We start from the raw sequence: 21284 nt of genomic DNA on the forward strand, positions 1-21284 counted from the left end.
GCAACTTACGGCCTTCGACAAACTGCATTAGAGGGAGAATCCGAGTACGGTAATAACTCCAGAGACTTTGTAGAAAAGGACTTCTACGTAGACGATGGACTCAAATCACTACCGACTGAATAAGCTGGCTATCGATCTGCTCAAAAGGACTCAAAGTATGTTGTACCAAGCTAAACTTAGAGTACACAAAATTGCTTCAAACAGCCTGGCCGTTATGAGGGCCTTTGAATCAGGCGATCATGCACCAGGATTCAAGGACATTAACTTGGGACTGGACAGTCCACCTGTGCAGAGAAGCTTGGGCCTCAGATGGGATCTCTCGGCTGACTCCTTCGGTTTTCAGATAAGTTGTGCAGACAAGCCATTCACAAAACGAGGCGTCCTATCAGTGGTAAACAGCCTATTTGATCCGCGGGGATTTGTAGCGCCCATCACCATACAAGGTAAATCTCTACTGAGACAGTTTAATGAAACAGTCAAGGATTGGGATACCCCACTTCCCTCCGAGAAAGAAGCCTGGGAAGCCTGGAAGCGATCCTTGTGTGCCTTGGCTGAGATCCACATCCCGAGATGCTATGTTAAAACCTCACTTTCCTCTAGCATAAAAGAACTCCACGTGTTCTCCGATGCCTCCACGGAGGCCATCGTAGCGGTTGCCTATCTGAAAGTGACAGAACCCAACAACCAAAATCACGTTGGCCCCCAAGCCCGATAATACTATTCCCAGACTGGAACTTTGTGGGACTGTGTGTGGAGATTGCGGATTTCGTACAACAAGAACTGGGTGTCGACATAGCTGAAGTCCAGTATTACACCGACAGTAAGGTCGTTTTAGGTTACATCCACAATCGGACCAAGCGATTTTATGTGTACGTTAGTAACCACATAGAGAGAATCAGGAGATCCTCCAAACCTGAACAATGGCACTGTGTACCATTCGAACTTAATCCAGCAGATCACGCCACTAGGCCTATGTCTATAGGTTCCTTTATTAACTCTACTTGGCTTACAGGTCCAGAGTTTCTGCTTGGAGAGGCGAACAAATGTGTACAGGAAGATTTCAGCATCCAGAATCCAGATAATGATCCAGAAATCCGCGCTGAAGTTGGTGCATTAGTCACTGGAACAAAGCAAACCGCCAGCTTCGGTTGTCAGCGCTGTGAGCGTTTCTCCAGTTGGATGACACTCGTCAGAACTATTGCAAGGTTAGTGCACATTGCAAGATGTTATTATAATACCAAGATAAAGATTGTCATGGTTGGCATGCCTGCCATAAACATTTCTCTGCTGAGAATATCTCTCATAGTGAGTACCTCATAATACGTCACGTCCAGCAGGAAAATTTCAACATAGAATGGAAGTGCTTGTACAACAAACAGCAGATTCCTTTAAATAGTCCTCTTGCCAACTTAAATCCAGTTATCAACAGTTTTGGCTTGCTGAGAGTTGGTGGTCGTTTGAATCAAGCCACCTGGGAATTGCAGAACAAAATCCTCTCATCATTCCCAGCAAACATCATATCACCGTCTTGCTAATCCGACACTACCACGATAGGGTTGAACACCAAGGCAGGCAAATTACTGAGGGCAAGTTACGGTCTGCAGGCCTTTGGATTTTAGGTATGAAAAAACGTGTGGCCCAAGTACTGCATCAGTGTGTGCACTGTCGTAAAGCAAGAGGAAAACAACTACACCAACAAATGGCCGACTTGCCTGCAGATAGACTATGTACAGAGCCGCCTTTCACCTATGTTGACCTAGATGTCTTTGGGCCATGGATGGTGTCTGCACGCAGGACCCGCGGCGGTCACGCAAACAGTAAGCGTTAGGCTGTACTATTTACTTGCATGAGTGTGCGAGCAGTTTACATAGAGGTGATAGAATCTATGGACGCATCCAACCTTATTAATGCCTTAAGATGGTTCTTCGCAATCAGAGGACCAGTAAAACAATTGAGGTCTGACCAGGGAAGCAACTTCATCGGAGCCTGTAGAGAACTTAACATCGACACCAAGTCCATTCAAGATCAGTTGGCGGAAAAAGTTTGCACCTGGATTTTTAATCCTCCTCATAGTTCCCACATGGGGGTCTCCTGGGAGAGAATGATCGGCATCTCACGCAACATCTTAAATTCTATGTTGATGGATGTAAACTCATCTAGACTCACACATGAGACTCTAGTCACCCTTCTCGCTGAAGTTTTGGCCATTATCAATACAAGACCCCTTGTGCAAGTGTCTATGGATCCTGAAACACCAGCCTTACTGACTCTGGCTATTCTACTTACCCAAAAAACTGAGAATACGCTAATACCTAGTGGACAATTTACTCATGCTAACAGCTATCAAAAACACTGGAAACGTGTACAATACCTAGCAGATTACTTCTGGAACAGGTGGCGAAAGGAGTACCTCAGTGTTCTTCAAGGAAGAAGAAAATGGCAACACCACAAACCAAACTTGAAGGAAGGAAACTTTGTATTGATGAAAGAGCAACAAACCGAAAGGATTGACTGGCCTATCGGACTAATTTTAAAGGTTTTCCCTAGCAAGGATGGCAAGGTCCGGAAGGTGGAGTTGAAGATCTTCAGGAAGGCCGAGCTTAAAACGTTCTCAAGACCAATTAACAAACTCATTTTAATATTACCCATCAAGAACGTCCCTGATGGTTGAACAGGACTGTATCTAGCTTCGCAGATCTTCTCCATTGAAAGTTGAAAAACAGGACTAATCTATGTTTTGCATTCTAACATGTTCTTTTTACAGGTTGTTTATATTTTATGGACATTCGTCGTAGTGAAATCCCCGAAGTGAATTTCAGACGGGGAGCCTTGTTCTTGTCATTAAAGTGTTTTTTCTCTGCTGGGCGTGGGTTTAGCAGCCCTGGTCCTTGTCACTTCCTGTAGCCATTTTCAGTGCTGCATTTCTTTGTGACTGGAGACACACACCTTGGCTTGTGAAGGCATCTGTTTTTGACCAGCAGTTAGCCTCAGGAAAGACATCCATATGACAGCATCTACTCTGCCACTGCATTACTGTATTGCATCATCGTATGTCGCTGCTTTGGATCAAATAAACCCACGTTTGATTGCATCCTCGTGTCTGTCTGGGTCCATCTAACCTGAGCATCTGCCGGTCCGGTCTGCTCCACTGCTTGGATATGAAGGTAGGACAGTCACACAGTCATTATCAGTTACACCTTCATTCGCCTTTATTTGGGGACAGAACAAAAGTCAACTGAAATCGGGATGGTATTAAAGTTTTTGTGATAACAGCAAGTCACTTTTTTTTAGTTTTCTAAAGCTGTATATCCCCACCTTGCACCTTACCCACCATTGGGGTATATACCAGTAGAATTCCCTATAGACATACTGTGGCATCTGCAGACTCCTATTGTAAAAAAAATGGTATGCCCTACAGTATAATTTTTTTACTTGAAACCTCTGTAATAAAAAATAGCACAATCTGTCCGGAAGAAGGACACAAGACACTCCCTTTGTCTCCACAGGGTAAATGGGGGCATATGGATATGTTTGATGTACGCACTGGAATCTTTTCTGGTGCATAAGAATGGCAGTGTGAAAGTACGCAAATTCAAAAATTCTTCCTAGTAACACTTTATAACTGCCTACCTATAGATTTCTTATTGTTATAAAATCCTCCTGTAAAATTCATCTTTGTTGCTATATATTTCGTTGAAATATAGCCTAGTATAGAAAACCCATTTTCGACAACACTTCTGGTGGATTACTGCGTTAATGGAGGGTCGAAGAAAAGGATAGCTAGAAAGACGAGGACCTGACTCCCGATTCTTTCCGTGGACACCCAATTAACTTCATCAGGAACTATACGATTCTTAGTTTGTCCTGAGGTGGCACTGCAGGGAAATTAAATACTTGCTGCCAGGATTCCAAGCAGATTACAGATGCAAGTCGCAGCATGAGAGATTCCCTGTGATTACCTCATTAGGGCTCATGCTCACGAATTTAAGGGTTCCGTGCCCGTGCTGCGGACCGCAAAACTGTGACTTGAATTGGTACGCGATCCCCATATACTGCAAAAGATAGGACATGTCTTATCTTTTGTGATGCGGAGGCACGGACCTGAAAGCCCATGGAAGCTCTTCCTAGTGTTTCCGTAGGCTTCTGATCTGTGCATTGTGGATAGCGGACCCATTCAAGTCAATGGGTCCGCATCCGCAGCACAGAGTGCACACAGCCAGTGCCCCTTTTTGTGGACCCGCCATTTGCGGTCCGCTATACGGGCACGGAGCCCTTACGTTCATGTGCCTGAGCCCTTATTGGATAATCCAAAACAGATTCCTCCCGAAAGTCTAAACAGTGACACAATTTGGTGCATCTAGGATTTCTACCATGCTCGACAAGGGACGGGGTGTAATAGAAAGGGGGAAGAGCTTCATGAGAAATGGGCAGCCCATAAGAGGTGCCATTTTAGTTGGTATAGAGTCAGACAAAAGTGTCTATCCCTGCACCAGCCTGAGCCACTGTGACAAATCTTGTGCAGGTTTAGAAAGCCTAAGTTTATGCCATCTGTAGGATTAGTAAATCTGGGCCAGTGCTTCTATGTAACATTCTTTTAAACCCTTTCAAGCCACTGCCATACATCTACAGCGGAAGTTGGGACTTCCCATGTAGCTCCTCCTGTACTAGTAATAGTAGCTCTCCCTGGGGCAGGGCACCAAAAGAACATAGTGAATCTCCCATAGGCTGCCATTGTCATCGATTGGAGAAGAGATTAGGTGATCACATGTTAAATTCTCCTAAGGGAACTTAAGTGGAAAAAAGTTTAAATAAATGTAAAAATTAAAATCACCCCCTTTCCCCATTTTGAAAAAAATTAAAGATCATTAACATCGCCGCATTGCAAAACGTCTGAACTATTGAAATATAAGAGTATTTACGGTATCTCACATGGTGAATGGAATTGCATAATGGAACATTTAGTGGATTTTTTGGGTATTTCAGCTTCCTCAAAAAATTTAATAAAAAGTGATAAAAAAAAACAAACTCATACACACTCCAAAATGGTATTGGTAAAAACTACTAATAAGGCCTTATACAGCTTCTTTAGACATAAATAAATAAAAAATTGAGTATTAAAATACAAGGAAAAAAAAAAAGTGGCATTGTACTGACCTGGAGTATGAAGGTAACTGGACAGTTTATTGCATATGGAACGTGATAAAAATGAGACCCTAAAAATTATGGTGGAGTTGCATTTTTTTCCAATTACACCCCATTTGGAATTATGTTTACAACTTCTTACTACATTGTATCCAAAATTAAATGGTGCCATTAAAATGTACAACTTGTCCCCAAAAAAGCAAGCTCTCACATAGCTATGTGAACGGGGAAAAAAAAAAGTTATGGCTCTGGGTAAACAACAAAATAAAAATAAAAATTAAATCTCTGGGTCAGGAAGTTGTTAAAGGGAAATGCTAAATTTTATGTCTCCTGGAGTAACTTTGCATTTGTTTCACTTTTATTCTTGAGCTGATGTTTACTTATAATATGATATTATTATATGCTTGAGAAAAAGAGCTGAGACTCCTAAAATGTTGCAAGTGGTGTGCACCACGCTCCATTCGCCTCCTTCATGAACTCTTGCCCAAGCCACTGCTGCTGGGGATGAATACAAGAGATTAACTTGAATTACTGGATTCATTGCTTTTGAGTATGAGATGAAATGTTTTTATATACTCCCGGATCTTGCAATTGCGTGTTTGTGATATTCAATATTTGATACAGAAGAGATTTTCATCTGTGCGGCTCCTTTACATTTTTTTTTTCTGTTTTACTTATCTTTTCTTGTCCATTCCCTTACAAAGATATTGTCATGCCCATAGATATTAGACGATTAGTGTTGACCGACGCCAAGGATTGCGAGCCCTACTTCTATCAGGATTTCCGCCACCACCTACATTAGTGGCTGCAACCCCCCCTTCTCCTCCTCCACTTCCACCTCTGAATTCTCATCTTGCAGCACCAGTCAGCCAACAGTCAGTAGCTGGAAGCAGTGTAGCACTGCAGTGGGGAAGCGGCAACAGGCTGAGCTGAAACTAATATGTTTAGGTGACAAACAGCATACTGCCGCAGAGCTGTGGCAGGGGATAAGGGACCATATTGAGCTGTGGCTCTCACCACTCAACCTAGAACCAGGCATGGTTGTGTCTGATAATGGCTGAAACTTGGTGGCGGCTTTGGAGCTCGGCAAGCTCACACACATACCATACCTAGCCCACGTGTTCAACTTAGTGGTTCAGCGGTTTCTCAAAACCTACCCCAATTTGCCTGAGCTACTGGTGATGGCCAGACCACCCTCTGTTCGTCTTCTCAGCGTGAATTGGATGATGAGGAGGAGGAGCAGGAGACGGTTGGCTCCGCTACAGAGGGTAGTACCCACAGCAGTTCAGCGTGGATGGGCCGAAGAGGAGGAAGAGGATGAGGAGACTGAGAGTCATCCTCCTGATGAGGACAGCGAAGTCTTGTCTGTTGGGACTCATGGCTGACTTTGTTATGCTGCCTTTCCCGTGAACCTTGCGTTATTTTGGCCAACACCGATTACTGATTGTTCACCCTTCTCGACCCCCCACTACAAAGAGAACTTTTCATCTCTCATTCCTGTGGTGGAGAGGACGAGCAAAATGGTGCAATACCAGAAGGTGCTTGTGGAAAAATTGCTCCAAAAATTTCCATCTGACAACGCTGGCAGCAGAGTACGTAGTTCCTTGGGCAACCAAGGAGGGGAGACGAGGGGAACACACAGCAGTTCCAACAGAGGCAGGGCAACACTCTCCAAGGCCTGGGACAGTTTCATGACACCCAGCCAGCAACCTCACCTGGATGCGCAGCCTAGTGCAACAAGGAGAGAAAAGTTTTGGAAGATGGTGAAGGAGTACGTAGCAGACCATCAGAGTGTTTAATGATCCCTCTGTGCCTTACAACTATTGGGTGTCCAAGCTGGACATGTGGCACGAACTGGTTCTCTACGCCTTGGAGGTGCTGGCCTGCCCTGCTGCCAGCGTTTTGTCAGAGCAAGTATTTAGTGCTTCTGGGGGCATAATAACTGATAAGCGCATCCGACTGTCAACTGAAAATGCTGACAGGTTGACTCTTATCATAATGAACAAGGCCTGGATTGTCCCTGGCTTCTCTACTCCACCAGAGGAAAGCGGCTGAACATAAAGGCACTTTAAATGTGGCTTTTATGGTATATTGAATACACTGTATTCCCATGCACCCCTTTCACCCCAAAAAGGGTATTTGGTTCAATCTTCCTTTTCTCGTCCTCCTCCTCCATCATATCAACATGCTTATTAGGCTGTCCTCGCTCTTAATGTTTTCGATGGTCAGCTCAGCAGCAGGCCCTCAACCATAATTTTTTCCATGGTCAGATCAGCAGCAGGCACTCGCCTCTAATGTTTTAGAGAGTCAGATCACCAGCAGACCTTCTACCATAATTTTTTCGATTGTCAGCTCACCAGCAGACCCTGAACTATAATTTTTTTGATGGTCAGCTCAGCAGCAGGCCCTCACCCCCTAATATTTTAGATGGTCAGCTCAGCAGCAGGCCCTCACCCCCTAATATTTTAGATGGTCAGCTCAGCAGCAGGCCCTCACCCCCTAATATTTTAGATGGTCAGCTCAGCAGCAGGCCCTCACCCCTAATGTTTTAGAGGGTCACCAGCAGGCCCTTGCTCCTAATGTTTTTGAGGCCAGCAATCATAATTTGGGTGTGTATGATGCCCTCCTTTATGTGTAATAAGGGGTGAATTGGAGTGCCGGTTCCTTGTAATTTTTGGCAGCCCTTTCACTGTGGATAGTGCATAGGCTTTGAGTGTAGGAGTCCCACTACCTGAACAATTGTACCACAATGTGAATGAGGTCCTCTATTATGTGATATACAGGTTGTATTGGAGTACCTCTTCCTTGTAATTTTTGGCAGAACTTGGACTTTATATACAAGTAAATATACAGGAAAGAATGTTTCTTCGATTTTTATCTTCAGTTTTGTGCGTATTATTGTCAGTTTGTAAAATTGGCGTACTGCTCGGACAACATCGTTCCCAGCAGCGACCTGGGCGTCCAAGATGCATCCAGACATCCTCCCCATGCTGTTCCCGAACCATTTCAGTGGTGTTTCCATCAATTTCTGACCTTTTCATGTAAACCAGATACCCTCCCCTCTTCAGAGCAGGGGGTGCCTGGTTTAATGCTCGGGTTCTCCCATTGACTTCCATTGTGCTCGGGTGCTCGGTAGAGCACCCGAGCATCTTAAGGTGTTCTACTCGAGCACCCGAGCACTTTGGTGCTCCATCAACACTATAGACGATCTAAGACATGCAACAAAAAAAAATCCCTGTCCATTCAGGCAAGGAAAAGAATGGAGAATATACATCTTGACAATCATGGATATTTAGTATAATTATGTAAAATAGTTACCCCTTGCAATATAATCAATTTTGTTATATTTTGGGATTTTTTTTTCCTTTTTCTAACCAGCAGCAACGCTGCTAATGCTACATAATCATCTGCTATTTGTATTATATACATCATTGATGTTTGTGGTGCTATGGTATATTTATTTCATCTGAATTCCTTCTGTGGGTCATTAGGGATTAACAGATTTTTATACAACTGTATTTATTAGTATTGAAAAACTTTTAGTAGCACCCTTTACACAATATTTTAAGACACGGATCACTTTACCTGGCATTACGCCCCCTGCTATGCTTTCTGTATCTTTTTCCATCATGTCATTCTCTGTCCTGTGATTCATTATTTCCGATTTATAAAGCTTGTAATACTTTTTACATGTTTTAGTCCCATTAGTTTTCTGTGTACGTATCTGTGTGGGTTTCCTGTTCTTCAGAGCATTATTTAGTTGTAGTAAGCAAAAAACAACGGGACGTGTTTTAGTGTCTTTCTCCTCGGTTCCAGTGAAATAATATTCTTGTCTCTCATCATAAAGAGTAGGAATAGTTATAGCAGCTGCGGTTATGTTTTAGAATAAGCCTTTTCTTTCCCAGGAATTGTCCACACTGTTCTAAAATGATGTCTAGTTTGATTCAGTCCTTTTCCTAAGGCCTCTTGCACACGAACGTTGTGTGCCCGTGGCCGTATTGCGACCCGCATACGGTCGGTCCGCAATACACAGGCACCGGCTTGTGCGCACTCCGCATCATGGATGCGGACCCATTCACTTAAATGGGTCCACAATCACGGAGATGCGGAACAGAAGCACAGATCGGAACCCCACGGAAGCACTACGGAGTGCTTCTGTGGTGGTTTTGTCCTTGCCTCCACACCGCAAAAAAATAGAACTTGCTCTGCCCTCCTGTTCAGGTGCACATGTTATGTTATCTAGCCTTCAAAAGGAAGAGACGGGTTTGGTGGATTTATCCAGTCATGTTTCAAGACTCTGATGGGTTAGCACTGAGTTATAGGGTAGCTACTATAGGTGGCGCTAGAAAGAAAGTTCTTCCTTCTGGAGGTAAGCTAATTTGCAAATATCTGCACATTAAACACTATAGCTTGGATTCTTGCTAATTAAACTGTAATCTGAACCCGGACATGCCCAGAGTTTCATCCAGGCAGCCCCGATAATATGAGCATTGGAGCATTTCATGCTCCCAAAAGGAATTTTTTTGGAGATCCAGTGACATACCGGGCTCTCCATGGGGACTCCTAGGAGGAGGCTTCTGCCCAGCAGTGAGCCCGGTGACAACACCGGCACTAATGGGCAGGCTTTAGTCCTGCCCTAGCCTGTAAAATGGCTAGGGCAGCACTAAAGCCCGCCCATAACCGGAACCCGGATAACCCCTTTAAAAGGAATAGGTTTGCCAAATTGAAAAAAATTGGTATACTGTATTCAGAAATAGTAGCACCGATATTGGGTACATTATGGTGTATCTATCGACAGATTAAAATGTGGTCTTCTTGAGGTGTAAACAGGGGTGTTCATTCACATCTGTCATAAAGGTGCGATCACAGATTGGTAGGTTAATCACCCTGCCGCAACCATGCCAAGATGCTCTGCACTTAAAGGGGTTTTCTGAGACTTTCTAACTGATGACCTATCCTCTGGATCTGTATCTTATTGGTGGGGGTTCAACACTTGGGACCCTCGTCGGTCAGTTGGCGCTCCTGTAAATGCTGTGGTCTTCTCGCAGCTTTCCCTAGGCAGGTGACAACATGTTCATCGGTCACATGGCCTAGCCACAGCTCAGCCCCATTCAAGTGAATGGGGCTGAGCTGCGATACCAATCACAGCTGCTGTACAATGTATGTCTGCTGTGCTTACAGGCATGCCGGGGCCTTCTCAAACAGCTGATAGTTAGGGTCCCAAGTGTCGGACACCCACCAACCAGATACTTTAAAATCATTTTAAAGTACTTAGTTACAAAGGGCAAAGTGTGACTCCTGCCTGTTTTGTGCAAATGCACTTTAGTCAAAAGTATACTGTATGTCTGTTGACCCAGGTGGTGCCGTTCCCAATAATGTAGTAAGTTCTGTACTTACTAATCCCTAGTCATTCCCACTCCCCTTCCCCTTGGTAATTAACCCCATGGAACTGCACACATAGATATAGAAGAATGGCAAGAATGTGTAGTTCATGCCATTCTTTATATTATCGTAATATTACCTGCAAAGAGCAGACTGGTGCCTGACCAATACCATTCCAGGAGCCTTGGCTGCCAACACTTATAAGGACAGGCTGTGCAACAGGTAGCCGCTAGTTCTCTTGATCCAACATGCCCAGTTCAAACTCATACCAGGGTTCTGTTACAAAGCTTCTATTCCACCACCCCCAACCCACATATGAGTCCTCTGCTGTGTAGATGGTGGGACATTCCTATGGCCATATTGTCAAACGATTAATGGCCGATGGGTGGTGTATCTGATGTAAAGTAAAAATGTTGGGTGCCCTGCGTATTTAATAATCCCCGGCACTTCCAATTACAGTTTTCATTTTTCTGCCGTTCAGCCTCCTTTCCCACCTGGTTCACTCTCTGGACCCATAGGACTGTGGAGAATGAAGCCGATACCCTTTTATCCTTAGCAGCTAGAATAAAGACATGACACCTTCTTTTGTTGGGTAAGAGTCGGTCACAGCTTTATTCCTCATCTCTTTATCAAACCAACTTTTATTTTATACTTGAACCAAACATCAACAAATTTGGAGTCTCCAGAAGCGGTATGCCCCACAGACTCCCTCTGTGGGCAAGTCCGCCTTCTTCTCCATTTTTCATTTATCACCGACCTCCACACCTCCGCTGTGACTTAGTATCATAACCTGAAATTGAAACAACAAACATTTGAACCATTGATCATCACAACCAGGGCGGGGGGGTGGGGAGCTGTCTGCTGTAGCCGTAGAGGAAGAGGCAGAGCCACTGCCAGACCTCCTCTATAACCTATGCGGCGCCTACCACCTCTCCCTACCAATCAGGAAACAGGGGGGGGGGGGGGGAGGTATAGTGAGAGCCGAATATATAATAGCCGGCCCACATGTATGGGAAGCTACCCCCCTTCGAATCTTGGCACCTGCCCATACCTTGCTAGCTGCCTCTCCTTAACCCTTTTATCTCCGTCTCCCCAGTCCTAGGCGCCTTCACTTAACCCCCTCGGCGCCGCTAAGACATATGATCTTCATCATCATTGCCGCTTTACTCCACTCATTCTAGAGGCGCATACTTGCTGCTTCCCAGTTGGAGCCTACCCTTCGTCTCCCATCCTAAGCGTGTTGGCTAACACAGTTACATTCTGGCACCCTGCCATTAGTCTTATATGATCACTATTGTGCGGGATAATGTGGTATTCCCCTTTTTGCTTTCTAGTTTGACTACAAATAGAACTACATGTTGGTTGCCTTTTTAAGGGTTATGTTTTTTGAAAGGTTAAGATTTTCATTCAACATTAATAAGAGGTTGTGGTTATGGTTTTTAATCACTTTAGTTCCCAGGAATTTACTGTACTGAATACAGCTGGAGGCCAGTGTCTGGTTTTGTTTAGTACTTTATTCAATTAAATCTTTTTGGATGCTTTAAAACATGGCTTCCTATAATATAGAAGTCTTGAGTTTGTGAAACCTCGGCAATACATGGTCATCAGCTCTCCACACAAATTGAATAGTTGTAACTTGCTTCAGCCTTATTTTGCACATAATTCTTAACTAAATAAGATGTCAATGGGAACCTTGTTGTTAGGGAGACTAAGGTCACCATCCAAAACACAGCCAGTGAACCCCCAAAACTTCTACCAGCCTTCTAAAATCAGTCCGGGTAGTATAAAGCTAAGGCTACCCCTAGGTTCTTCACCGGAGGCCACCACGAGGCCGGATGGATTTTGCTGTGGAGTAGACAACAGAACACTGGTGCAGGGCACACTTAGTGGCAAACTTTCAAGAATGACCAGGTTGGTGCAAAGGGGAGTCAGCATGCAGGACAGACAGACACAGTTAATGCACTAAACGAGCGGTAAATCCTGAGGCAGGCCAAAGTCAGTTACCAGGAGACTCAATATAATTAGCAACAGCAATGACATGGTAAATCCCAAAACAAGCCAGAAGCTGCATGCAGCGTTTTTTGTCCAGCCTCCTCTCGGCATATTTGCAGTGCTGCGGCCGGATCTGCGCCGCTCCCCATTATAGTGAATGGGGCCGGGCGGACCTCCGGAAGCTCACAGGTGTACACTGTAGTACGGATCCAGCAGGCTCTTACCCTAAACGCCGGTGTGAAAGTAGCCTTAGTCATTCCCATTGAATTGTATTGAGGCCCCAATATGACTTAAATTGTAACATTGCTTGTGTTAGGTTGTGCTTCTGTAGCATCACGCCTCCAACTAGAAGGTTCTAGATCAGATAGAAACTGTAGAAAAGTAGAGCAGTCAGAGCACAGGGACCAGTGTTTAGAAGAAGACACTCTTCCAGACTGCATAAGTGATCAGAAGAAGATGCTGAGATGCGGATACTCTGTCACAGACACTGGGCCACTAGCCATTTGGCCAAGGTACAAGCCTTTTAATAAAGAGAGGGACAGCTACTTTAGGTTTTTCCTCAGCACAGAACCTTCTGCTACCAGTGAGGAGACTGGAGAAGCTCAGTGCATCACCTGTATTGTTTTGCACCTAGGTTCCTCCAGTAAAGAAGCCAAATGGCTTACTGCTGTAACAGCGGCTGCTGTGCGCCAAAACTTTGCCTACACCTCTCTCTCCTACATATGGTCTGATTCTGTAGATGATCCGTCCGGGTCCTGGGTAGTACCAAGTCTAGGCTGTCACCTCTACATTTTTCCATTTGTTACTAGTTAGACTCTATTTATATATAGGGTGACACCAACCTCATCTAGTTGTGGCAGTGGATATGGCTTGTTATTACCTTGTGCAAATACAGTATATATGCAGGTAAAATACTACAAATGCTAAAATATTACAGCAAAAGTACATTGTTAACTCTTTACAGTGTACTGCGAAGCTAGAGCAGGATGTTGTACAAATACCCAAATGAAAGGTTGTGATCATCCAGTCCTAAACCCATATTCTTAACTTTGGATTTTGAAATTCCTTCACCACCTTCAGTCTCATCAATGCAGTTGAAATAACTACCTTTTAATTGTATTATTGAATCTATCTAAACTTATCCTGGAAAAATACAATTGCAGGTCAATGCGGGTGGCTTGAGATATCAGGGCCTCCAATGTGGACGGTATGTCACGACCCACCGCTTCATCCTTAAATCACTGTGACAGACCTTTTCAAAAAGCTGCCACCAAAGCCTCTTTCTTCCAAATCAGCTCTGATGTCATCTTACAGAACTGGGATTGCCCAGATGCCCAGATGTAGACGTGGTATAGAGGAGGCATCAGAAGAAGTTCACCTGGGCTCTTCAAAGACTCTCCGAAATGTCTAGGAACTACTGCAGGTTACTAGTGACTGGATCACCTCTCTCTCTCATGATGGGTTTGCCCAGGCTAGGGCCTCACCAGACAGATGCAACATCATAAACTCCACCTTGGCCCGATCAGGAGGAAACTGGTAGGACAATAACAAAGTGAATTGTGCGTTGGTTTATGAACCCATGATTAGCTTGAGGTCACCTTCATAGCCTAGGGTGGGTAACAGAAGAGAATCAGAACCTCTTGTGGGCAGGGCCGGCACTTCCATAGAGGCAAGGGGGGCAATTGCCCCCGGGCCCCCAACTCCTTAGGGGCCCCCAGGGCCAGCCCGCAACTACTATTCTATAATTGTATTCTGTGTGGGACGGACAGGACAGTGTGGCGGTGCGGCAGACAGTGCTAATAATAACCCCGCAGAAGTCCCGGGCGGTCCGGTCTGGAGACTGGAGTAATGTAATTAAACTGGAGCGGCATACACGGCACAGGCAGGCATGTCTCGCTTCTGGCTGACGTTGCCAAAGGCTTGGCCCCCCAGAGCAGAGAACTTGAAAAAGGAGCAAGCGCCATTGGCAGCCAGCCACAGCCCACAGTCTGACTCTGCCAGCTCCAGGGAAGGCCCGCGGCCCACCGCCCACAAAAGACGGGCAGCCAGCCAAGTTCCACTTCCAAGTACAGTCTACAGAACAGACCAGTTACTGTCTGGTAGGTTGGTTATTGTTAATGAAACTGGATCGGATCCATCCATTCCCATTTACTTAGTCCCAGGCACCATCTCACCCATCCCAGTGTACTAGCCAGCCCTGGTTCTGTTTGGAGTCAGTTGGACTGGAGAAATGTTCATTTGGGGGGGGGGGGGGGGGGCAGTTACTGGTACTACCAGTAACTGCCCCCCCCCCATGCACATTTCTCCAGTCCAACTGTCCAAACAGAACCAGGGCCGCAGGGCGGGCTAGTAGTACACTGGCACTGGGAGGGGTGAGATGGTGCCTGGGATGGATCCCAATCCAGTTTAATCAACCAACCTACCAGTCTGGTAGGTTGGTTGATTAAACTGGATCGGTATCCATCCCAGTCTGGTAGGTTGGTTGAATAAACTGGATCGGGATCCATCCCAGGCACCATCTCACATGTCCCAATGCCAGTGTACTAGCCCGCCCTAGTTCTGTTTGGAGTCAGTTGGACTGGAGAAATGTGCATTTGGGCGGGAGGGGGCCCCTATTGTTTTTCGCTCCAGGGCCCCATTTCACCTAGAACCGGCCCTGCTTGTGGGTGAAGCTTGAGGAGGTATTATGGATGCAGCAGCTGCTGGTGGTGGCTGCGGTAGCTGTATGTACAGATATGACAGTTTTTGCTCATGGCTATCATGTTTCAGAGCCACTATTTGAAACAGTTCTAACTTCTGGTAGACCTATATGGGGTTGGCCAGCAGGTCCATGCCCTAAGCTCGCTGTAACAGGCAGTGAGTGTGGACCCACTGTACCAACTAACTGTTTTTTCTTTTGGCAATCTCTAATGATGTTATCCTGGCAATCCCCTGGTTTTCACCCTTTAACCACTATACAGGGATCTGGTCTTTGCTGTAGGAGAGCCACCGGGCTGCTACCTCTTGAGATAGACCCAGTGTAGTTGGCGACTGACCCATCAGGGTCAGAGATACTGGTGCAAAGCACAGAGGAGTCAGACAATATTCAAGTCGGTTATCAGACAGAAGTTAGGGACATGGCAGTCAGATAGAATAACGCACTTTTTAATAGTTAACTAGAAACTAGGAACCTAAAGCTCCGACACCCTCCCACTAGGGAAAATGTTATATATCCAGGGACAGCCGGAAAAGTATGTATTCAATATAAGTGCCAGGGAAATGCTAGGAGTTGTAGTCCTCTCCTCTTGTACCTCATGTTATTTAATATCAGAATACATTACAAGAGGAGGTATGAGGAGAGGACTACAACTCCAGCATGCCCAGCTTGTTATGTAATATCAGAGCACATTAGGAGAGGAGGCATAAGAGGAGAGGACTACAACTCTCAGCATGTCCAGGCCATTATTATATAATATCAGGGTACATTACAATACCCTGGATATGCTGGGAGCTGTATACTTCCTCTAATAATGTACTTTGATATTACATAATAACTGCTTGGACATGCTGGGAGTTGTAGTCTTCTTACACCTCCTCTTGTAATGTACTCTGATATTACTTAATAACGGCTTGGACATGCTGGGAGTTGTAGTCCCATCCTTTTATACGTCCCCCTGTAATATGCTCTGTAATTGAATAATAATGGCTTAGACGTGCTGGGAGCTATAGTCCTCTCCTGTTTATACCCCCTGCAGTAATGTGCTCTGAATTAGGGCCAGGACAATGGATAGGGGAGGGTAGTTATCCGCCTAGGGTGCCACTTCGCCACCCATAAAGGGGGGCACACTCATGGCCGTCCAACTTCACAAGCCTCAGGCCACTAGGCCTCAAGCCTGTCGGGCATTATAACAGAGCAAAAAGCAGCAATTACATCATCACTGCAACTTCCTGCTCTAGGTCTCGCGTGATGACATCATCACGTGAGACTCGGAGCAGGAGTGGTGATGTCATTGGGACCGCATGCATCAGGATGCAGCAACACAAGCCACAGATAAGCGGGGGGACGGGAGGGAGGATTTTTTATTTTTTTTTATACTAAATGTACACACTGCTGGGGGTACCAGGGAAGGATTCTATATATAGATATATATATATATATATTTTATAATATATAGCACTACTGGGGAGGAATGGAGGAGCATTATATACATACTGGCACTACGGTGGGAAATTATATATTGGCACTATGGGGGGAAGCATTATATATTGGAACTAGTAGGGGACACTACAGGGGGACATTAGAGCCACTGGGAGCATTATGGGTATTTTATTACTACTAGAGTACTGTAGGGGGGTTATTATTATTAGACGCAAAACTGATGAAGTCCCAATCATAAGGGTCCCCAGGGCGCATTTAGATCCATTGTATAACAGATTCTGGATAGCATCATGGCTTCCAGTATAAAAGGAAGCCATACCATAGATGTAATGAAAAGCCTTAGAAAGCATGGTCACTGCATTGCCACCAGTGAGCAGTACAATTAAAGACCAAGATGAACCATGCATGTCCTACAAGGAGAAAGACAAGACTAGACTAGCACAGTGCCAATCCAATTATCTTAGGCAGACTGGTTGCTGGGGATATACAACCACACCACCTACTGACATGATTGGTTGCCAAGCATGATTTCTTTAGCAACCAGTCTGTCAGATAAGTCAGGCCTCCAGAATAAGGCTTGCTGAACTGTGGTGGTGAACAGGTTTAGTAAAGAGGCTGCTTGAAACTGTAATTGTCAAGAGCTTCTCACTACCTGTCCAGAATGGCTCTGGTATTCATTCTAAGATGTCTTTATCCCTTTATTATTCCAACCCACCCCTTTCTACTGCTCCTTCCAGCCCCTTTGCCCTTGGCTTCAATTTTAGGACTGTTTGTGTAGATAAATTTAGCTACCTCCTCCAATTCTCAAGCTCCCCGGAAAATGAGATTATTTTTAGAAACTTCCTAAATATTCCCAGGGGACCTAAAAAATGTAACCTCAAAAGAAAACGTATTGGTATGTAGAAGGCCAGAAATGAATACCAAGCCCTATTCAACTCCATGCAGTGATTTTTACAGCACACATTTACCATTGTCCTCTATTTCTCAGGATAGTTTTTTTTTTTTCCCTTAGCTTGGAATTTTCCTAGAAGTCAGACCATAAATGTGAAATAAGCAGAGATAAGATTTTGCACAGTGTCAGGTTCTGGGTTTATTCCTAGTCACAATACAACGTGGGTACAGATTGGGCGGTTTACTTACTAAAGGTGGCTATACACCTTTGAATGAGATTTCAACCGGCAGCTATTCTTTTGGACCCCTCTTCCCCCGTATACATGCACGCCTTGAAAAGTGGCATGCCATTTCATCCATAGTGAGGTCGTCGATGCACTTAGCTATTAATTTCTAGGAACATGGTAGAAGAGGTAGGACAATGATAGCAGAGGGATCGAGAAGAATCTCTAAGGTTGGCCAGTATACTGAAACTTTGTTGTTGTTTTTTTTTGGTTCCCCATTTTTTTTATTCTTTAAAAATTCTTTTAAATGGATTGTCCAGGATTCTTTTATTTTTTAACGCCTCACCCCCGCCTGCAGTACTTGTGAAGAGATCTATACTTTCCTATACTCCCACATCATCAATGAGGCCAGTGATTGGCTGCAGCAGCGCACGTGACCCCAGCTTTACGGAAGTTGACAGGTGGGGAATGTTATTCCAGAGAAGACAGCCTGGGAGGCATGGGATCAGAATTGAGCAGTGGGGAGCAAGTAAATATAGACTTCTTCACAGGTACTGCAAAAAAAAACCCCAACTCTAGACAACCTAGTTATCACAACACACTTGCATATTCTTTGTCTGGAGTCCAAAAACAACCAAAAACTTGCAGAATGTTTACCTGTCACAGTCTCTCCCGTGACAGGGGTCAGAAGATCTAAAAGACTGGCTGCACGTGATGTGATTTGACAGCCTCTTTGGTTTCACTTGTTTCTGTGTTGTTGCTGGTTATGACCACTCCTCTTGTCTCAGGTGTAGGTTAAGTGGTCATTCCAACTCCTCTATTTAGTCTGGTCTCACCTATCATGCTATGCGGTTGATAGCTCCTTTCTGGTTGTGGAAGTGCTGGTGTTTGGTTCTCCTCTGAGTTCCTGCTCATCCGCGTACTTCGGAGTTAAGTGTCTTTTCCATATTTCTTGCTTGTTGTATTCCCTATTTTTTGGTATTGGCATGAGGGAGTCTCCTGATCCTTCGGCTGGGAAGGAACAGGTCATCTTTTGCCCTGACACTATTTCCAGAGAACTTTAGGGTCAGATAGGGCTCTAGGTGCCTGCGTATGAACATTCCTACCATTGAGGTCTGTTCATACTGATCAGGGCTCGGTTTAGGGATTCACTAGGTGGTGACCTTTGCCCTTTCCCTAGTTTCCAGGCCTAGTACCGTTTCCCTTCCCTCTTGTGTTCGGTGTGGAGTTTACTACCCACACCGCGCCGTGACATTACCTCTTCGACATCTTCAGTCCACTACCTGGCATAGAGGGCACTGGAGAGGGTGGCATTCAAGGTTACCTTTAGGGTATGACCACATTGTGCAGTCTTGTCGCGGTTTCACATGAGAGCAGCACAGGTGTGTCGTGTGGTTGTACCCTTAGAGTTAGGAATCAGGACAAAGTGAAATCTTGGGAAAGAAAGTGTTAATTGTGTACGAATTTGTAGAGTTACCAGTTCGCCGTGAAAGTCATCAGGCTGTTCTCAATGTATGCTCTGTAAGTATAGGGACAGCAACCAGAAGATAGTTCATAATTGCTTTCCCTGTGTTCAGGACACGGCTAGACCTCTAGGCACTCACCTGTTAGCCTTGTCCCATCCACAACCTTCCCTTTTTATGGATAGTATATTGTACTACTCTACTACACAGTTCATCCCTCTTGCTGGGACAGCTCCTGTCTACAGGTATGTGGTGGCCGTGATTTAGTCATAGGGGGAGGTTTATCAAACTGGTCTAAAGTAGACCTGGCTTAGTTGCACATAGCAACCAATCAGATTCCACCTTTAATTTTTCAAAGGAGCTGTGAGTAATGAAAGGAGGAATCTGATTGGTTGCTATGGGTAACTAAGCCAGTTCTACTTTACACCAGTTTGATAAAGCTCCCCCATAGTCTCAGATTGTTTACATGGGATTTATCGTGTTTGGATGATAAATCATTTTCTCGCTTTTTTTTATTATTGTTCTTTTACCTTTGTAGTTGGAAGGATAACCCGAATATGCCAGAAGGTATGCTATATGAAGGCGTCTCAGAAGAACCCCTCCATTTCTCAGGGGGTAGTGCTGCTCAGAGCTCGGTGTACCATGCGTTGGACGAACTGCTGGGAATTCAGCACCAACCTGACAGTGGTAAGTATGGGTGCAATCAATGGGCAGTGAGCAATCTAGTAAAAGCAGAATTATAGGGGGACTCTAGGAGTTTAGCTTAAAGGGGTTATCCTCGAAAAGGCAATGATGACTTATCCTAAGGATAGGTCATCATTATCACATCAGTGGGGGTCCAAGTCCCGGCATCCCTGCCGATCAGCTGTATCAGGGAGACACTGTCCTCAACGAAGCTCTGGTGAGCGATGCAGGCCCCTGCAGCTTTCCAAGGACAGCGCCGTATAGTGGCAGTGCTTCGTATTGCAGCTCAGCTCCATTAACTTGAATTGGGCTGAGCTGCAACTAGGCCACGTGACCGATGTACAGTGATGTCACTAGCCTAGGAAGAGGCTGTGATGCTCAAGGCCTCTTCTAACAGCACATCAGCGGGGTTCCTGGGTGTCGCACCCCTGCAAATCTGATTCGGATGTCCTATCCTGAGTATAAGTCAGAAATATATTTTCCTGATAACCTCTTTAAATGGCAAAACTCTGGAAATGCTCCATATACCGTCAGGCACTGCAACTTCTTGGGCAAGGTGAGGAGGTGTAGCGACAAGGATTATAGCAGTAAGGAACATAACTAGGGATGAGCGATAGACTTTAGAAGACCTGTACTGACATATATATACCTAAATATGCTAATTGGGCCTGTCGGTGTCCCTTTAAGTCTAATCGGTATGATTTTTAAACTGAAAAAAAAAAAATTTAAAACTTGGATCTGAACTCTGCTTCGGTTCCGGGGTACCAGTCGTAACAGAAACTGAGTTCGGATCCAAGTTTTAAAATGTTCTTTCAGTTTAAAAATCAAATACCGAAGTTATTCACTGAAGTCTCTCGGGTCTTCGGAAATAACTCATTCGCCACGTCGGAGTCTGTACATTTTAATGCTGTACAGAGACTGATATCTCCGTACAGCATTAAACCAAAGTTTTGAGCAAAGTGACTTCAGATCTAGGATTCGCTCATCACTAAACATAACCCACCTTGGCTGCCATGAAATATCCTGACTGCACAATGATGGCTTATTCACACAGTATGGTTAAGTTGTGTTTTTCACTATGCAAACGTGAATTCTTAAGGGAGAAATGATCATCGGGCATTTTTATGTCTTTTCTTCTGCGTTTTGGCACCACATTTACTGAATTGTATTTCCTACAAAAACACAAAGTCACAAATATTAATAAAGTATATAATTTATTAAGAAATGAATATAAGACCATGTAAAAATTGAAGTGAACACAGAAAATGCAGAACGCAGGTGTGAAAAAATGTATCCCCCAGAAGAAACGTCAGTGAAATGCACTTCAAGATGCACATGTTGGTCTGTATGCTTGTTTTTACATTGCTT

The 21284-nt window shown here is 44.7% G+C and overlaps 1 protein-coding gene across 2 annotated transcripts in view; it reads left to right on the forward strand.

Moving 5' to 3' along the window:
* The window catches only part of IDO2 (indoleamine 2,3-dioxygenase 2), a 75287-nt gene that overhangs the window by 52865 nt on the left and 1138 nt on the right, over positions 1-21284 (forward strand). For both annotated transcript variants that reach the window (XM_044279198.1, XM_044279199.1), the window contains exon 9: positions 19771-19919. In XM_044279198.1, coding sequence (XP_044135133.1) covers positions 19771-19919 — 149 coding nt within the window. The remainder of the gene's footprint in view (positions 1-19770; positions 19920-21284) is intronic.

Source organism: Bufo gargarizans, chromosome 2 (assembly GCF_014858855.1).
Source record: "Bufo gargarizans isolate SCDJY-AF-19 chromosome 2, ASM1485885v1, whole genome shotgun sequence".
NCBI lineage: Eukaryota > Metazoa > Chordata > Amphibia > Anura > Bufonidae > Bufo > Bufo gargarizans.